This window comes from Taudactylus pleione, unplaced genomic scaffold (genome assembly GCF_031769625.1).
Source record: "Taudactylus pleione unplaced genomic scaffold, aTauple2 ptg003354l, whole genome shotgun sequence".
Classification (NCBI taxonomy): domain Eukaryota; kingdom Metazoa; phylum Chordata; class Amphibia; order Anura; family Myobatrachidae; genus Taudactylus; species Taudactylus pleione.
In genome coordinates this window covers 44855-63348 of record NW_028287707.1, presented here as the reverse complement: position 1 = coordinate 63348, position 18494 = coordinate 44855, and the positions used below count along the sequence as shown (strand labels likewise).

Here is an 18494-nt window from a genome sequence, read left to right as displayed (position 1 = left end):
TCTATGGGAATGCCCAATAATACGGAGATTTTGGACCCTGATAGGGAATTATATTACCAGACACTTAGTGAGTTATTTACCCCTAACACCTGAATGGGCAATATTCGGTATTATGCCTATGGGCACTAGAATGGCAAAAGGGGTTAGAAAACTACTAATTATTCTATCGGCAGTAGCAAAAAAAATTATTTTACAAATATGGCTGCAACCCAATGCTCCTACATTAGCCTTATTCTTGGGAAAACTTTTTAACATTTTCCGAATGGAATGGTTGGGAGCCTCGCTACAAAAAGAAAAATTCACAGAGAAGTTTTTTGAAACCTGGGAAAGTTACATAGACACATTGCCTCAGTCAATTAAAGACCAGGTATGGAAATGTTTCAGACATACACTTTGGTATGAGCAGTGGCGTAACTAGGGCAGGGCGAGCGGGGTTCGTGCCCTGGGCGCCGTTGGACAGCCTAGCGCCGGTCCTGTGCAAATGTGTAGCGCTGACCGCACTCATTGCGGTTGGCGCTACACTGGCTATCTAGGGCGGGCGGGCCGGTACCGTGGCCGGCGGCGCCCCCCCGCGCGCCGCCGGCCACGGTACCGGCCCGCCCGCCCTAGATAGCCAGTGTAGCGCCAACCGCAATGAGTGCGGTCAGCGCTACACATTTGCACAGGACCGGCGCTAGGCTGTCAGCGCCGGTCCTGTGCTGCACGCCTGAGCCCGTTCCCTCCCCCTGAGCGCTTGCCCAATAGCGCCAGGAGGCGGGCTCAGGCTGTGCATAACACACCCATCGCCGCCAGCGCTGGCGGTGATGCGTGTGTTAAACAGCAGCCAATGAGAGTCAGATAGACTCTCATTGACTGCAGCAGCACCCACTGCAAGAGCCGGACTTCCGTCCGGCTCCTGCAGTGGGTAATGGGACTGACATCATGACGTCATGACGTCAGTCCCATAATGCTGAGCGCGCCAGCCCGGGCGGACTGGCGGTCGGGAGCGGCGTCGCGGACAGGAGCAGGAGCAGCGTGGAATCAGGTAAGTATATTTTTATATATATTTATTTATTTTTAAACCTATCTGCTCAACGGGGGAGGGGTTGGCTACTACTGGGGGGGACCTCTACTGGGGGTGCCATTGGGAGGACCTATACTGGGGGGGGGCTACTCTACTGGGGACTACTACTTGGGGGGGGGACTACCACTGGGGACATTCTAAAAGGGGCCTAGTATTACTAGAGGCACTGCACTCGGGGGACCACTACTGGGGGCAATAATAGGAAGGGCCACTACAGGGACCACTGGATAGGGGGGGGTCACTACTGGGAGCCTGCATCAGGGGGACCACTACTGGGGGCACTGCATGGGAGGGGGGAACACTACTGCTGGGGGCACTATATAAGGGGCTTACTGCTAGGGGCACTGCGGGGACCACTACAGGGGGCACTAGATAGGGGGGATCACTACAGGGTGCCTGCATAAGGGGACCACTACTGGGAAAACTGCATGGGGGGGGGGACTACTGCTGGGGGCACTATATAAAAGGGCACTGCATAAGGGGATACCGATACTGGGCGCACTGCATTGTGGGGACTGCTACTGGGGGCAGTGCATAAGGGGGAACACTACGTGGGGCACTGCATTTGGGGGGCCACTACTGGGGGTACTGAGTAAGGGGAACTAATTGGGGGCTGTATAAGAGGGACCACTACTGGGGATACTGTATAAGGGGCACTACTATGGGCCTGCATGAGAGGGACCACAACTGCATACTGGGGGTACTGTATAAGGGGTACTACTGGGGTTAAGGTGCATATGGATAGGAATGTTCAGTTTGAAAATAAAGGGGTGTGTCATGTTGACACGCCCCATTTTTAAGTGACCACGCCCATTTTTTGGCGCGCACATGGGGGTGGGGTGGGGCTCCCTTTTAAAATTTGCCCTGGGCTCCAAATACCCTAGTTACGCCACTGGGTATGAGACACATGTTAGTGAACAAGACCCCCCCGATTTCCCTTAATGCTACATAATTTGGATATGGGAGTTGGTGTTAAAGACTCCGACTTGCACTATTTTGTTTTATCTTATTTTATTATATTTTATTTTATTTGTTTACCATTGTATAAAAAAAACAAAAACAAAAAAAAAAACGTTGATAACTAACTGAGTCTACATAATGGACAATGGTTATTCCTCTGTAAAACATTTTATCTACAAATGTATGTGCTTATGCTTGACTTCCTGTCATATGTTTATTATGCTTCAATAAAAAAATTTTATTGGAAAAAAAAAATAATTTTATTGTACAGTTGGTCATTATTAGAAAATAGGGTGTTATGTTCTGGGTTGTTTGTGGACCCGGGGTGGTAGCAGGAGCGATCACAGAAGCAGATTTGAAAATAAAACTAGGAGCTTTAATAAGTGCTTGAGTAGACATATAATGTGGCAGTAAATAAAAGTCCAGGAATATATAAATGTGCACAAGAGTTCTGTGGTGGGAGCAAAAGGGTTAATGTCCAAGTAGAAACAATTAGAGCTGTCCAGGTATGCAGGTAGTGAAACTGAAAATAATCAAGCCAGGTTTGCAGATAGTGAACTGAAAATAAACAAGCCAGGTTTGCAGGTAGTGAACTGAAGCGCAGGATGTCAGCAGGCTCAGGCACTCAGGTATGGGCAAGGGTGATGGAGGTAGCGGGGTAGTCCAGTGGGAGCTAGGAGCTGACAGGCAGACTGGCAGACAGCGAATTCACAGGAACAGGATAAGCACAGAGAACTCCCTCTCAGCTAGGCTGAGATACACGTTGCACTGGCAAAGAAGGAAGGCACTGACCCTTCCTAAATACCCCATGCCGTGCTGTTACTGGCCGGAGGGAACATGTGACTCACCAGGATTGGCCAGCCGCATCACATGGCCAGAAGGCAAGATGACGGCGCCCATGCCAAATGGAACGGAGACGCCGCCAGGCCTTACCAGAGTGACAACAGGCCCGCACAACAACGCGCGCAGCCAAAGCCCCCCGCCAGACACCAGCTCCGCCACCAGACAGCCCGCGCCACAATGACCTCACAGGTAACACTCGCCTAGCGCCATGCTGAAATACCCTGGCCGTGACAGTACCCCCCCCTTTTGGGGTGGCCTCAGGACACTCACCAGGCTTCTCCGGATGGGCAGAATGGAATCTCCTGATGAGCATGGGAGCGTGGACATCACGAGCATCGGTCCAGCAACGTTCCTCTGGACCGTAACCTTTCCAGTCCAGCAAATACTGTAGATGACCTCTGCGTAGACGAGAGTCCAAGATCTGGGCGACCTCAAACTCAACTCCTCTCTCCGTCTGGACTCGAGGAGAAGCAGGTAGAGCACTATGGAATTTATTCAGGACCAGGGGTTTCAATAAGGAAATATGGAAGGAATTAGGGATTTTTAGGTATGGGGGTAACTGTAGACGATAGGCCACTGGATTAATGACTTCTGTTATGGAGAAGGGACCGATGAAGCGTGGTGCAAATTTCATAGAAGGAACCCTCAGACGAAGATTCCGGGTGGATAACCAGACCTGGCTTCCAACTTGCATGCGTGGAACTATTCTACGCTTCTTATCAGCCTGGGTCTTATAGCGAGAGGATGCCTTCAACAAATCAGACCGTACTTGAGTCCAGATGGCAGCAAAATTCCGCACCGTGTCCTCCACGGCCGGAACATCGAAAACAGGCAGGCTTCGAAATTCGGGAACACGAGGATGAAGGCCATATACAACCTGAAATGGCGTTTGGTTAGTTGACGAGTGGTAGGAAGCATTATGTGCAAACTCAGCCCACGGCAGCAAGGCAGCCCAATTGTCCTGGGAAGATGACATAAAAATTCTTAAGAAAGTCTCTAGATCTTGATTAACTCTCTCGGTGGAGCCGTTGCTTTGCGGATGGTAGGCCGTGGAAAAGTTTAACTTCACTTGAAGAACAGAACACAAAGCCCTCCAGAATTTTGCAGTAAACTGCACACCACGGTCACCACGGTCTACATGGCCTTCCTACATGGCAGGAAGGCCATGTAGACGAAATATGTGTTGGACAAACAACTGTGCCAGGTCAGGGGCAGAAGGTAACTTCTTCAACGGTATATAGTGGACCATCTTAGAAAATCGGTCTATTACAACCCAGATAGTGTTGAAACCTTGAGAGACTGGCAGGTCTGTGACGAAATCCATGGAGAGATGCGTCCATGGACGTGATGGAGTAGGTAATGGAAGAAATTCCCCAGCTGGAGCTTGTCGTGATGATTTATGCTGGGCACAGGAGGAGCAGGAAGAGATGAACTCCATTATATCTGCCTTCATAGAAGGCCACCAATAGTGTCTTTTCAGGAACTCCAAGTTCTTCTGAGTGCCCTGCGAAGCGAGAGGAATGTGCCCAAGTGAGAAGCTGCTTCCTTAATTCCGGGGCCACAAATGATTTTCCCGTAGGAGGCTGAACTTGTAATGAGGCAAAAACTCTTGATTCCAAGACAGGGGTATTGCTTTGATTTTCAGATTGATCATCACAGTGGAGAGATCTCGATAGGGCATCAGCCTTCTGATTAAGTGCTCCAGCGGGCCAAACGAGGACTCACACATTGGAGGTTTTTGAGAAATAGGAGATTTCTATGGTCCATAAATACAGTAAATGGAAACTTGGCGCCTTCTAGCAAATATCTCCATTCCTTCAACGCCAACTTTACAGCTAGTAGTTCTTGCTCACCTATGGCGTAGTTCCTTTCGGCAGGTGAGAATTTTTTAGAAAAGAACCCACACGGATGGACTCGGTTGTCCTCATAACGTTGAGACAAGACTGCTCCCACAGCTTCAGATGATGCGTCCACTTCCAACAAAAAAGGCCTGTCCAGATCTGGTTGTCGAAGAACTGGTGCTGAGATAAAGGCCTGTTTTAGAAGATGAAAGGCAGACTCTGCCTCAGGTGACCATTGGGCAGGATTAGCACCTTTGCGGGTCAAGGCTGTAATGGGAGCCAGCAGTGTAGAAAATCCCTTAATGAAGCGTCTATAATAATTGGCGAAGCCCAACAATCTCTGGATGGCCTTCAGTGTCTGAGGTCGGGTCCAATCCAGAATTGCTTGTACCTTCTTGGGGTCCATTTCTAAACTGGAGCCAGATATTACATAGCCGAGAAAAGGTACACTGGGCACTCCAAAGACGCACTTCTCCAGTTTGCAGTAAAGGTGGTTTTCTCTCAAACGGGTCAGAACTTCTTTAACATGTTCTTGATGTTTAGCCACAGAGGGTGAAAAAATCAGTATGTCATCCAGATAGACAACAACCGAAACATATAACAGATCCCGGTAAATCTCATTAACGAAACTTTGAAAGACAGCAGGGGCGTTACACAATCCAAAAGGCATTACTAAATACTCGAAATGTCCATCTCTGGTATTAAAAGCGGTCTTCCATTCATCGCCAGCTCGGATACGAATGAGGTTGTAAGCCCCTCTCAGATCTAATTTAGAAAAAATGACAGAGCCCTTGACCCTATCAAACAACTCAGTAATCAGGGGAAGAGGGTATCGATTCTTCACAGTAATGTCATTAAGGCCTCGATAATCGATACATGGTCTTAGACCACCGTCCTTCTTGCCAACGAAGAAAAACCCAGCTCCGGCAGGTGAAGTAGAGGGGCGAATGAACCCCTTTGCCAGGTTGTCCCGGATGTACTCGGTCATGGCTTGAGTCTCAGGCAAGGACAGCGGATAGGTACGACCACGAGGTGGTATCTTATCAAGTATCAATTCAATTGGACAGTCCCATTCCCTATGAGGGGGTAAGATATTTGCTTGTTGCTCAGAGAACACATCGGCGAACATCTGATATTCCTTGGGAATGGCAGAAGAAACTAATGGAACTGTCTTTCTCACAGGTCGAATTTTTGGAAGACAGGATTTCTGACAGTCCATACCCCATGACAGAATCTGCATAGAACTCCAATCAATCCTGGGATTATGTTGACGTAACCAGGGTAGACCAAGAACCACTTCTTGAGAGGCCTCTGATATCACCAGGAATTTTAAGGACTCAGAATGAAGTGCTCCAATTTGGACCAATACTGGTTGAGTCTCTTTGGTGACTATCCCGTTAGTTAGAGGACGTCCGTCTATAGAAGTCAGAGAGATGGCATGGTTGAGAGACAAACAAGGAATCTGAAATTTATCTATGAAACTAGACGTTATGAAATTTCCGGCTGCTCCCGAGTCAAGTAGAGCAGTAGCAAAGACAGGTTTGGGTTTAAGATCAAAGGCTAGGGTAATCGTGAAATCTTTAATTTTTGGAGACGGGTTCATAACTCCTAACTTGATGTCTCCAGGGTCAGTTAGGATTTGGCATTTCCCGGTTTACGGGGCAGGAGATCAGCAGGTGACCGGACTCTCCGCAGTACAGACAGAGGTTCTTTTGCATTCTTCTCTGACGTTCTTCTTTGGAGAGGTGTGTATGATTCACCTGCATAGGCTCCTCTTCAGTAGGAGAAGGAATGGGTCGGGTAGAAATGGAGGGGGTAAATGACCTTTGCCGGTCAGTTCTGTTTTTTTCAGCCTGACGTTCCCTGAAGCGTAGGTCAACTTTGATACACAACGAAATCATGTCGTTCAGATTAGTAGGAAGCTCTCGAGTGACTAGATCATCCTTTAGTCGGTCTGACAACCCATGCCAGAAGGCCGAGGTGAGGGCTTCCTCATTCCATTTGAGCTCTGATGCTAAAATTTGAAATTGCACGGCATATTGACTGACAGGACGAACCCCTTGTCTCAGTGTCATGATGTTTGATGATGCTGATACAGTACGCCCAGGTTCATCGAAAATCCTCCTGAAGGATGACACAAAGCCTGCGTAATTATCCAGCAGCGGATCTGAGCGCTCCCAGAGTGGGGAAGCCCATTCCAAGGCCTGGCCGGATAACAGAGAGACTATATAAGCCACTTTAGTTCTTGCAGTTAGAAAGTTGTCAGGCTGCAGGGTAAAATGTATGTCACACTGATTTAGGAATCCTCGGCAGAGTTTAGGATTGCCGTCAAATTTACTTGGTAAAGGAAGATGTAAGCGGGGAGATGATCTGCCTCCTGTATTCCCAGACGCTGATGCGGATGTAGATGCTGGTACTTCAGGGGTAGAAAAGGAAGTTTGCAAACTATCCTGTCGCTTGGACATCTCTTGCAGAAATTTAGCCATCTGATGCTGCATGTTTTCCAGATTTTCTAAACGACCAGAAATGCACCTGAACAAATCCACTCCTGACTCCTGATCCGTGGCCGGCTCCATGTGGCCAGTGCAAACTGTTATGTTCTGGGTTGTTTGTGGACCCGGGGTGGTAGCAGGAGCGATCACAGAAGCAGATTTGAAAATAAAACTAGGAGCTTTAATAAGTGCTTGAGTAGACATATAATGTGGCAGTAAATAAAAGTCCAGGAATATATAAATGTGCACAAGAGTTCTGTGGTGGGAGCAAAAGGGTTAATGTCCAAGTAGAAACAATTAGAGCTGTCCAGGTGTGCAGGTAGTGAAACTGAAAATAATCAAGCCAGGTGTGCAGGTAGTGAACTGAAAATAATCAAGCCAGGTGTGCAGGTAGTGAAACTGAAAATAATCAAGCCAGGTTTGCAGATAGTGAACTGAAAATAAACAAGCCAGGTTTGCAGGTAGTGAACTGAAGCGCAGGATGTCAGCAGGCTCAGGCACTCAGGTATGGGCAAGGGTGATGGAGGTAGCGGGGTAGTCCAGTGGGAGCTAGGAGCTGACAGGCAGACTGGCAGACAGCGAATTCACAGGAACAGGATAAGCACAGAGAACTCCCTCTCAGCTAGGCTGAGATACACGTTGCACTGGCAAAGAAGGAAGGCACTGACCCCTCCTAAATACCCCATGCCGTGCTGTTACTGGCCGGAGGGAACATGTGACTCACCAGGATTGGCCAGCCGCATCACATGGCCAGAAGGCAAGATGGCGGCGCCCATGCCAAATGGAACGGAGACGCCGCCAGGCCTTACCAGCGCAGAGTGACAACAGGCCCGCACAACAATGCGCGCAGCTGGTGTCTGGCGGGGGGCCAGACACCAGCTCCATCACCAGACAACCCGCGCCACAATGACCTCACAGGTAACACTCGCCTAGCGCCATGCTGAAATACCCTGGCCGTGACAGTGGGTAAATTTCAGGGATGCTAGTGGTCAGGGGCACATTTTTAAAACCTGGGACATGACCTGGATATTAGGGACAAACAGCTCTGCAAAAGTATGTGAACATTTATAAATATATTTATTATTAGTATCTCTTCTGTATAAGGCAATGTGTAGGTTTTGTTAGGTCCTACAAAGAGCATCTGACAGGTATGCCATCTCTCCAGTTTTCTGCAAGTGATTCCCACACATGTCTTCCACAGTCCCAACTGGCATTTGAAAACTTCCAGTCATGCCATGCAATGTTTTCCAATTTATGATTAGGAAATGCGCCTGAGATCAGCTCTGATCTGACAACAGATGCACATAATAGACTAGCAGCACAGGCGTTTTACCCCCTGCAGTATGTTTTCCCCTCTGCAGTACATTTGTCAGCCACCCTGCTGAGATATGGCACAACCATCGACCTCGATCTTTGTAGATGTCTGCCAGAAAATGTCTCCCTCATTAACTTCAGGCCAATGCTTAAATCTAATGTGCTGCAAAGTTGAGGTGTTGTACATGGAATTTAGGTGGCGACATGAAGGGTTTTTTCACATTTTCTAAACTATTCTGCAAATATACTCCACATTCTGCCAGGGGAAGATGATGTTAAGTTTGCCCATGCCTGCCACAACCCCACCACACCACACTGGAATTCAATGCCATTGCCATAAATAGAACACCAAATGGAGTTACATAGGGGGAGATGTACGAAGCCCAGAAACGGTATCAGCGCACGTTATGTGCGCTGATACCGCTTCTCCCCGATGTATGATCAGGGGTCTGGGTGGTAAATGACAGGGGCGCTATGCGCCCCTGTCATTATCGGCGCTGCTATCTATAAGATAGCAGCGCCAACGGCAGGGCCATGTACGAACAGTCATAACGCATGACCGTTCGGCCGGCTGTAGCTGTCGTTATCGACAGCTACAGCCTGGCGTTAGCCTATCCCCACAGCAGGGACAGCGCTGTCCCTGCTGCGGCGGCTGCCGGCTCCAGTGCTCCACGCGGGGATCTCGCGATACTTGCGAGATCCCGCGCATGCTCACTGGAGCCGGCCGGGAGAGAGACACAGCACATCAGCACTAGGCTGATGCGCTGCTGTCTCTAGCGGGTAGCGCCGGAGGGGGGAGTTAACGCTCCCCCTGTCCGGCCGATGAGATGTTTATACATCTCATCGGTAGTGCTTCCTGCTTCACCTCGGTAAAGAGGCGAAGCGGGAAGCGTTATAGCGGCACGTTAAGTGCCGCTATAATACATCTACCCCACTGTCTCTTAAATTATTGACAACTTTAGGTTGGTATAACTGGTAATATAACAGTATTAAACTCAGGAATATGACCAGATTTTTCTCTTGTGTTTATACAAATTAAATACAAATGCTCCTCACTTAACGTCCGAGTTCCGCAGATATGACGATTCACTCGTTAAGCGAATAGCCGCACTGCAGCCGGGAATCAGCAGAGCCTCGGCAGAAAGAGACACGCGCCTGTGTGTGCCCTGCCTCCTACGAGAGCAAGCCACGTCCCCATCCATTCTTTCTGTGCCAAAGGCACACCTCCTGCCTCGCGGCAGGCAGGATCTTGTGTTGTGTGTGTCCCACGCTACAGCCAAGCCCCCTCTCATGGCAGGGTGGTGTCCTAGGATGTACCTTTATATATTAGTTAGTGGTTGACTTGTTTCCAGGTGGTCGGACTGGGGTCTTAAGTCCGAGAGGTCGTTAATCACGTAGGTCGTTAAGTGAGGAGCATCTGTATATTCTAATTTAATAATATCAGTAGTATAAGGGCCGAGTTTAACTATCCTCTAAGTGAGGATTATCCGCAATGAATTCAGTGCCCGGGGTCATTCAATTATAGCCCGCAATAAGCCCACAGGCTGCACTAAATGTGGATTACTGTTCTGTCCTCATGAAGCTCAAACAAAAATCTGCGTTAAGTAGGGCTTTTTGCCCTTATAGCAGCCACGGCAAATGCATTAATCTGTAGCTTCGGGTACTTATCCTGGAATATATGGGTTAACAAATGCACATTAGCCACAGATTTTCCAGGGCTTCTCTAATTGAATAACTCTGGGGTGTTAAAGCTCAAGACTTCAATGCAAACTGATCTTGTGATGTGTTCAATATTATTCTCTTATATTATGAATAATGTATTAGAATATTTACATAAAAAGAGATGTTTATTAACCCCTTTTTGGTCATTATCTTTTCATACTTTGCACATGCTTCATCTTGCGCCAAATCTGATTTAATAACCTCTTTAAAGATTATTCAAAAAATGTGAGCAGAGGCCCTCATTCAGAGCCGGACGCTCTGAGCAGAGCGCTCGCTCTGAATGAGGGCCGTCCTCCATAAAAATGGAGCGTCCTCCTGGACGCTCGTATAGCTGTGGGTCACCACCCACAGCTCATACGAGCGTGCAGGATGATGGTCGCGATGGTCTTGACCATCGCGACCATCGCCAGTGCGACCAGAAGCCTGTGGTCGGGGTTTTCGACCACAAGCCCTGTAGTGATTTTGGCTCTATCAGAGCCAAAATCACTCCCACTGACATCACTAGTGATGTCAGTGGGGCTGGCTTCAGACGGTAGGCGTTCCCTTGGGAACGCCTCCGTCTGGGAGGCACGCCCCCGGCACGCCCACCAAAGGGGGCGTGCTGTCAATCAACATCGACAGCACGCCCCCTTTGATCAGACACAACGAGCGAAGGAAAGTCCTTCGCTCGTCGCGTCTGGCGCATGCGCACGATGGAGCTCCCTCCGTCGTGCGCATGCGCAGTGCACACCATCAACCCACTTGCGAGCGGACAGCCGCTTGCGAGTGGGTCTGAATCAGGCCCAGAGTTCACAGGTTTAAAGGCCCCAAACATTTTCTGAGTACATAACCCTGTTTGAATTGTGCTTTTGAAAAAATGACTTATGTATGAATGTTCGAAGTTGTTGGTCACATTGTGCGTTAAAATTAATGTTTTTAACTTATTTAGGGATGTACTAACACTGGGCCTGATTCAGAGCCGCTCGTCAGCGGCCGCTCGTTCGTTCCGAGCGATGTTTGCACAACTGCGCATGCGTACGGATCGTAATAAGCATGCGCGAACCAGTCAGTGCGGACGAAAATCGTTTGTTCGCTAAATAGCGAATGCCTGCTATTTTGAGTGACTGGAGGAGGCGTATGTGGGTGATAACAGGGGAAGGTGCTTGAAAACGGGGAGTGGAGATCAGAACGCAGGCGTGCTTAAAGGTCAAAACGGGCGTTTTATGGGTGTGCATAATTAATACAGCAGCGTCATTGACCACGTCACTGGGTTATTTTATAGTCAGAACTGCTCGCATGATTGCGGTAGGAAAAACCAACCACAAGAATAGCGAGCAGTTCATATGCTGGTCGATGTACTCGATTAATCTAATAAATAGCGGACATGACGTAGGATGCGAGTGGCCAGGGGGCGTAGTTTCCCAAAAAACGACCGCAAGTTTTGTTCGCTCGTTCAGACCTAGAGGCGTGAACAGACTGCAAAGAGCGAACGGTTCATTTGAATAGCCACCTTTTTTTTCTGAACGAGCGAGCGTAAATAGCGTCCGGCTCTGAATCAGGCCCACTGTGCGGTACAACCCGCTAGACATCGCATCCCTACTGAATGCATATGTACTAACATATGCAATCAGTACCGCAAAGGACAGCTCTTCCGATAAGAGCTGTCCTTTGCGATCAGCGCTGCACCCCTCACTTCCGGGCTTATGACCCGGGTGTCAATCTGCGCATGCGCGGGGCATGATTGGAGGGATCTGATCAGATCCCTCATACCAGCGCGATGTGGTAGAAGTCCATAGGCTTCTATAGGGTAACGCCAGCAGAAGCTGACACTACCCTCCACATCGGAGCCCCGACGGCCACCTAATAGTACATATACTGTAGAAGATGCGGTAAAACCTTGAAAACAGGGTTTTTATTGCATATTCCATTTAGAACACCCCGGCCTTAAACACTTTTTAAAAAATGTTTTAATTAACAAGAACACATTTTTATTTAAATCAAATTGTGATCACTGCTGTGTGTGACATGTGCTATTTGAGGATGTAATGCGCTGTTTGTAATAAATTAACTTGAATGTGCATAAACATTGTTTTAGGTGCCACCTAAAGTGTGGTAGTCCAGATGACCACCTTGGATCTCATAGTGATAGCATTCACCCTAAATGGGAGTTGCAAAAAGCTCCTTTCACATTTCATTGCTAATAGCTCTAGAATAGGTAAAATGCATATCTGCAATAGTGATGCAAACCCAGGTGTTACGGTGTGTAAATCACGTGCCTGATTCTGAGTTGGTTACAGCCTGGTCCATGTCTTTTGCTGGTTGCATGCCACAATGTATCATACTGGCCTACCCTCCCGATTTGGTCGGGAGCCTCCCGAAAATCGGGTGCCGCTCCCGACCTCCCGGGATGGCAGGCAAGTCTCCTGGCTGCCGCTGACCCCTCCTGTCCCACCGCCGACCCCTCCTGTCCCACCGCAAGTCTCCCGGCAGTGAAGGGGGGCGGTGACGCGATTCGCGTCATTTTGGCACTGCCCCCCGCTTCACACTGCCTGTAATATCGGCAGTGTGTAGCGGGGGCGGGGCCAAAATGACGTGCTCGCAAAAACTTCTAATCTTGCTGGCCCCGCCCCCGTCTGCTGGCCACGCCCCCCCCAGTAATGCTGATCTGGCTGCTCCCTCCCGGAAGGGGCAGCCAGATAGTCGGCATGTATGCAATGTATTTCTCCGAGCGTGTGTCTGAAATAGCAACTGCGTCTCTGCACAAACACAAATGGAACATAGGCCCTGATTCAGCAAGGATTGTTATTGCAAAGCTGCACGCAGGCTATAGATATGATTATGCACGCAGGCAGCTTTGCAATTGTGATCAATGCTATTATGCAAATGCAGCAGGAGGAGTATGACACACCCTGCTGCATTTGCGATCCCAGCATTGCGACAGAGGTTGCAGGCTGGGATCACCATGGCGCCAGGCCTCCAGCAAGCTGAGTAAGCCTCAGCTTGCTCAGACTGGCCGGCTTGAGAGCCCAGGACACTGCGTTGATCAACGTAGATCTTGGGCTGGCCACTTCCAGGATATGGGGTGGACACGCCCCCATTTCCAGGAATTCCAGCTGACCCGCCCCCGCACTGCCCCTTAAATGCCTCTGTTTGTAAATCAGACAGAGGCATCCAAGGGTCTGCATGCGACTATGCAGGACCAATTCTGCACACTCGCATATTCGGGAATCTGCGATCAGCAGTGCACTGCTCAGAATGAGGCCCTAGGTGCTCTTAGTAAATGATTCCCATTGATTGATGCTGGTAGAACTTGTTTTTAAATACTTTTCACTGTGCCACCTAGCTCATGCCTATTGCATTGGACGGGCACACATATGAAGAGAAGCCTGACTATTCATACAGCAGCTTTATATCTGTCTTCATCTGTTTCAGGAAAATGATAGTGGGCAATTAATTCCAGGTCTGTGTATATCAGCATGCTATGTGATGTCAGAATTTTTCCCATGAGAGGCAGTAAAGATGTGTTCACTCCTTTTTATTTTGGCACAGATAGTTGCTACAATAATGGCAATCACAGGGATCGTCATGATGGCGTATGCAGACGGTTTCCATGGTGACTCGATCATCGGAGTGGCTCTTGCTGTTGGATCTGCCTCGGCATCAGCATTATACAAGGTAAAACAAATAATGACCTCATCTAAATAACAATGTACCACAATTGCTGTCAATACCCAATGTGTACACTCTTCATTGACAACTTTGTTATGCAGGCAAAATGCAGCAAGGGTTCGGGCAAACACACCTGCTTAAGCTAGGAATGTACATTACTCACTCCTCCTATATTACTACTTAAAAGAAAAAAAAGTACTGCTTTTTTTTTCACAACAATAACAAATTACGACTTGAAACTATGGCCCTGATTCAGAGCCGGACAGCCAGCATAGAGACGCCCACTACCGCTATCTCACATCTGTAATACCTTGCAGTCCTCCGTATACATCGGGTACATCGAGTAACATTAGCTCCTCATGCACAATTACAGCAGGTCTGACCTTTCTCAGAAATTGCTAACCTCGTCGCACGCAGTGAGTACACAATCTGCATATACTATCGCAGTGGCTAATTTATGCACACCTCAACCGGACAGGCACGCCTGCGTTTCTCCAACCACTCCCGTCACCACTCCCAATCGCTCATGTCCCATCCCTCCGTCTGCAATGACTTTCTGCATGTGCGATGGCAATGCTAACTCAGGCACGCGCACTGCGATGCATACGCATTTGCAGTACGCACCATCGGCCGATCTGCGTATGATGTTGCAGTTGCGATCTGTAATGATTCAGGCCCAATATGCGCACACTTTATGTCCATGAATGTACTTGCGTGTAGTTGTCCTTTCATTATAGATATTATAATTCTGTTTGTAAAGTAGGTTGTGTTGTTGGGTCTTGTAGCAAATTATTGCATTTGTTGTTACAGGTTTTGTTTAAGATGTTTCTTGGAACGGCAAACTTTGGTGAAGCGGCACATTTTTTTTCTACTTTAGGATTTTTCAATTTAATCTTCATCTCATGTACACCAATTATTCTTTATTTTACCAAAGTGGAGCACTGGTCATCCTTCTCAGCCCTGCCATGGGGATATCTGTGCGGAGTTGCCGGGCTCTGGTTAGGTAAGTAGAAATATTGCATTTCTTCTGGAAAATTAGCCATATGCCATGATCGTTACTTTTCCTGATATCTAAATTTAGATTTTGCTTCTGTGTTAAGCGAGAAAGCGTATCTGTCTGTCTGATTGTCTGTCTGTCTAGCTTTTTGGTTTTATGCACGGCCAGAGTTTTGGCTTCACCAAATTTGGCATGGTGGTGTAGCTTGACCAGGATTAGGTTTTTGTCTAGGTTTGAACTCTGTCAGGACCACACACTGTCACACAATCGCTAAAAATAAGGACACTCTTAAATTACACAGGTTCCAGGGCTGGCTACAGTGGAAATTGGCTGTCTGCCAATAACATGTGAGAATGCAACAAAAGTATCCTTTTTCACCTCTGAGCAAACTTGTTGACTCATGCAAGTTCATATTAAATCCAGAGCCTCTGTGTTTGCATGTAAAGGAATAACCAGGGACATAGAGAGACACCCCAGGCCTGGGAAAGGGGGCATAGCCTAATCATGGGATTACATGGGCACGCCCCCTTAGTACAAACTTTTTTGCAGCGATGTGAAGCATACTGGGGTGGTGGTGCTGTGAGCTTCTAAACCCAGTGCAAATCCAGGGGAGGGCACGGTCAGTGTGATCGCTCCCCCCCACAGACAGAGGAGACTGCTACTGAAAAACTATAGACATAAGGTGTATCTATAGCAGGTGCAATTAGAATCCTATAAAAGTAAAAAAATTAACAAATAAATGGATGAATACTATCCACTATGCAGCTCCCAATGAGGTTTCTGGAAACACTGGTAGGTAGACAAACCTATAAACAAGCAATAGGGAGCGCAAAGGTAGAATATTACAAATTAATTCAATATGGTATAATTACCAGGACATACAATTGAAACATAAAATGCTATTTAAAACCACAAGAGGTGGCCCAAAAAGGGTTATTACTTAAGATATATAGTAAGGAGAAGTATAATGTAAAGGAAAACTTCCTAACATATAATGCAATTATGAAGTCCAACAAAGTCTCTAGAAATCCAGTATAATTTAGAAATCCATTTAGGTATGGGACAAGGATAATTGAATGCAGTTTTTTAGCCCAAATGCTGGTGTTATATTCAACCTCACTACCGTGAGTGCACCTCACCACTGCGGTAGATCTTATTCATCAGTTGTGATCCCGGCGTGATGGCAGCTTAGGGGGGCAGAACCTTGGTGAATTATGCTCCCCTAGAGATGTTGATAGCAACCACCTGATATTGTTGTGGAGCCAGGTCAACAGGAGCAACACGTCATCGGCCGGTGTATAGAGGGAATGCATGGCTTGTGCTGAAACCAGAGATGGCAACTTAGTATCCAAAAAGTCTCAGTTGTTAGAGCGCATACCACTTGAGAACTTTGGCGATGAAGCAAGCCAAGGCCCAGGTAATTAGTAGCCCCTGGGTGTAAGTAGAACTTTGTGGGCCACATAGCAAGATCTTAAAAGGGCCCCTCCAGAGGTAAAAAAAATACATTAATTTGCCCACACAGGCCCCAATCAGATTAAGAGGTCTATTTACTAAGCAGTGTTAGGAGACAGAGTGAAAAGTGATAAGGTTCCAGCCAATCAGCTCCCAACTGTCATTTTTCAAACACAGCCTGTGAGATGGCAGTTGGGAGCTGATTGGCTGGCACCTTATCACTTTCTTATCACTTTTCACTCTGTCTCCTAATACTGCTTAGGAAATAGACCCCTATGCCTCACAGAGCCCATTCAGGTTATGCCACATAGTAGTACCATGCATTAGGATTAGGCTGTGGGAAAAGTGGGTTTGGGGGAGGGTTAGGGTACTTACCTGCAGGTATTGGTATTCTGACTGTCAGGATGCCACTGTCAGTATTCTGACCGCAGGCATCCCGACTGCCAGGATCCCGCACCTAACCCCATCTGATGCTGTAAGTGGAAATATATAGCCACCCTCTACTCTATTTATTGACATTATTTTTACAAAAATAAAGTGAAAAGGGTGTTTTCACACCCTTTTCACATAATTTTAGTTTCACCTAAATTTACCGAAGGGCAATTCAGCGTCGGCTGGAGGGGGGGGTAGCAGCGGCGGGTTGGCGCATGCTGAGAAGGCTGTGGAGGGGAATCGCAGGGACAGAGCTTTATCGCAAAATGTGCGAGTCTGGGGTGAGATTGGGCCGCTAGGGTGGTGAATTGTACGCCGTTACAACGGCAACTTGCCCCCTTCGCCCCTAATTGGATCAAGTCCTTAGAGTTGACATGTTGTATATGTTGTTTATTTTCTTTATTGTCTGGTGCATGTTCCTACATTGATTTTGTCTTCTCAAAATAGGCTTTGATACTGAATAAAAGTTTTGGGTTGAGAATATTATTTGTAGAAGTCTCAAGGTTACATGAACATTCTACATTATATTAAATACAATATTTACAGAGCCAAATATGACAATTTTACTTTATATTAAATACAATATTTACAGAGCCAAATTTTACAATGTTGTTTTCATTTACTTATTGACAAAAATATAATTTTATTTTTTTGCAGTTTTCAACATACTAGTAAATGTTGGCGTCGTCTTGACATATCCGATTCTCATTTCAATCGGCACAGTTCTCAGTGTTCCAGGTAACGCAGGTAAGTGCTAAATAATTTTCTGGTACATAAAATATCCCTTGTAAATGGTCACAGTTGTAGTCAAGTGGTACATGCATCAAAGGCAGACCTGCTGACCCCTCACTGTCATTATTTATTTTATGCCATAAATGCGCTAATTGAAGTGTTTTAGGATAAAACTATATTTATTTAACAGTTTCGTATATAGCGCAGCATATTCCGTTGCGCTTTAAAATTGGAAGCATTAACAGAACAAAATTGGGTAATAACAGACAGATATATAGGTAGGAAGGTCCTGCTTGCAAGCTTACAAACTATAATGTGATGCTTACACTTTACATAGTGCACCTCTTGAGATTTATCTGGGTTCTGGCCAACCTGGGTGCACCACTATCGATGCGTCTCCCTTGGGCAGCTAAGAGTAGGTCTTCTCCCTGATATATCATTGATAGACCATCTAAATCACCATAAATATGGTCCACTGTGTTTAATCGATAAGTGCACTTAACATTTGCTTATAAGAATACAGAGAAGGTAAAGGGGAAAACATATTTCTATATGGTGGACAAGTCAAAACACAAATCTTACCCATACCCTAAAAAAAAAAAAAGACCAATATTTACATTATCACTATAAATCAATAAAGCTAGATAATCCCCTAATACAGCTTTCCCAAAACTGTGCGCCGTAGTGCACCACACGCACTTACAGGGTGGTCTGGTCCCAAATCGTCCGGCAAGTTTTTAGGCTGTGCCCCACGCTGCCTGTAGACTTAGCAGCATGCAAACAGTTGTGCAGCTGGGCGTTTCCGACTCTGCTCTCTCCATTATTTCAGTCTGTGTGTCCACAGATAGAGTCCTAGCAGAGATAATTATGAAAAACCAGTACAAATGGCTCTCAAAACGGGATGCGGTCAAAATACCGAGTCGGGATGCCGGCGCTGGAATCCCAACACCTGTCAGAATCCTGCCGCCGGCATCCCGACTGTAAGTACTGGGTTTAGG

At 47.2% G+C, this 18494-nt stretch overlaps 1 protein-coding gene across 1 annotated transcript; it reads left to right on the top strand.

Moving 5' to 3' along the window:
* Positions 1–7647: 7647 nt before the first annotated feature.
* LOC148430737 (solute carrier family 35 member F4-like) lies at positions 7648–17511 on the top strand (the record flags this gene model as incomplete). Its single annotated transcript, XM_088466504.1, has 4 exons — positions 7648–7704; positions 13764–13889; positions 14694–14886; positions 17422–17511. Coding segments are annotated over exons 1-4 (433 nt in total), but the record flags the coding sequence as incomplete, so codon positions are not given.
* Between the last annotated feature and the right edge of the window lie 983 nt (positions 17512–18494).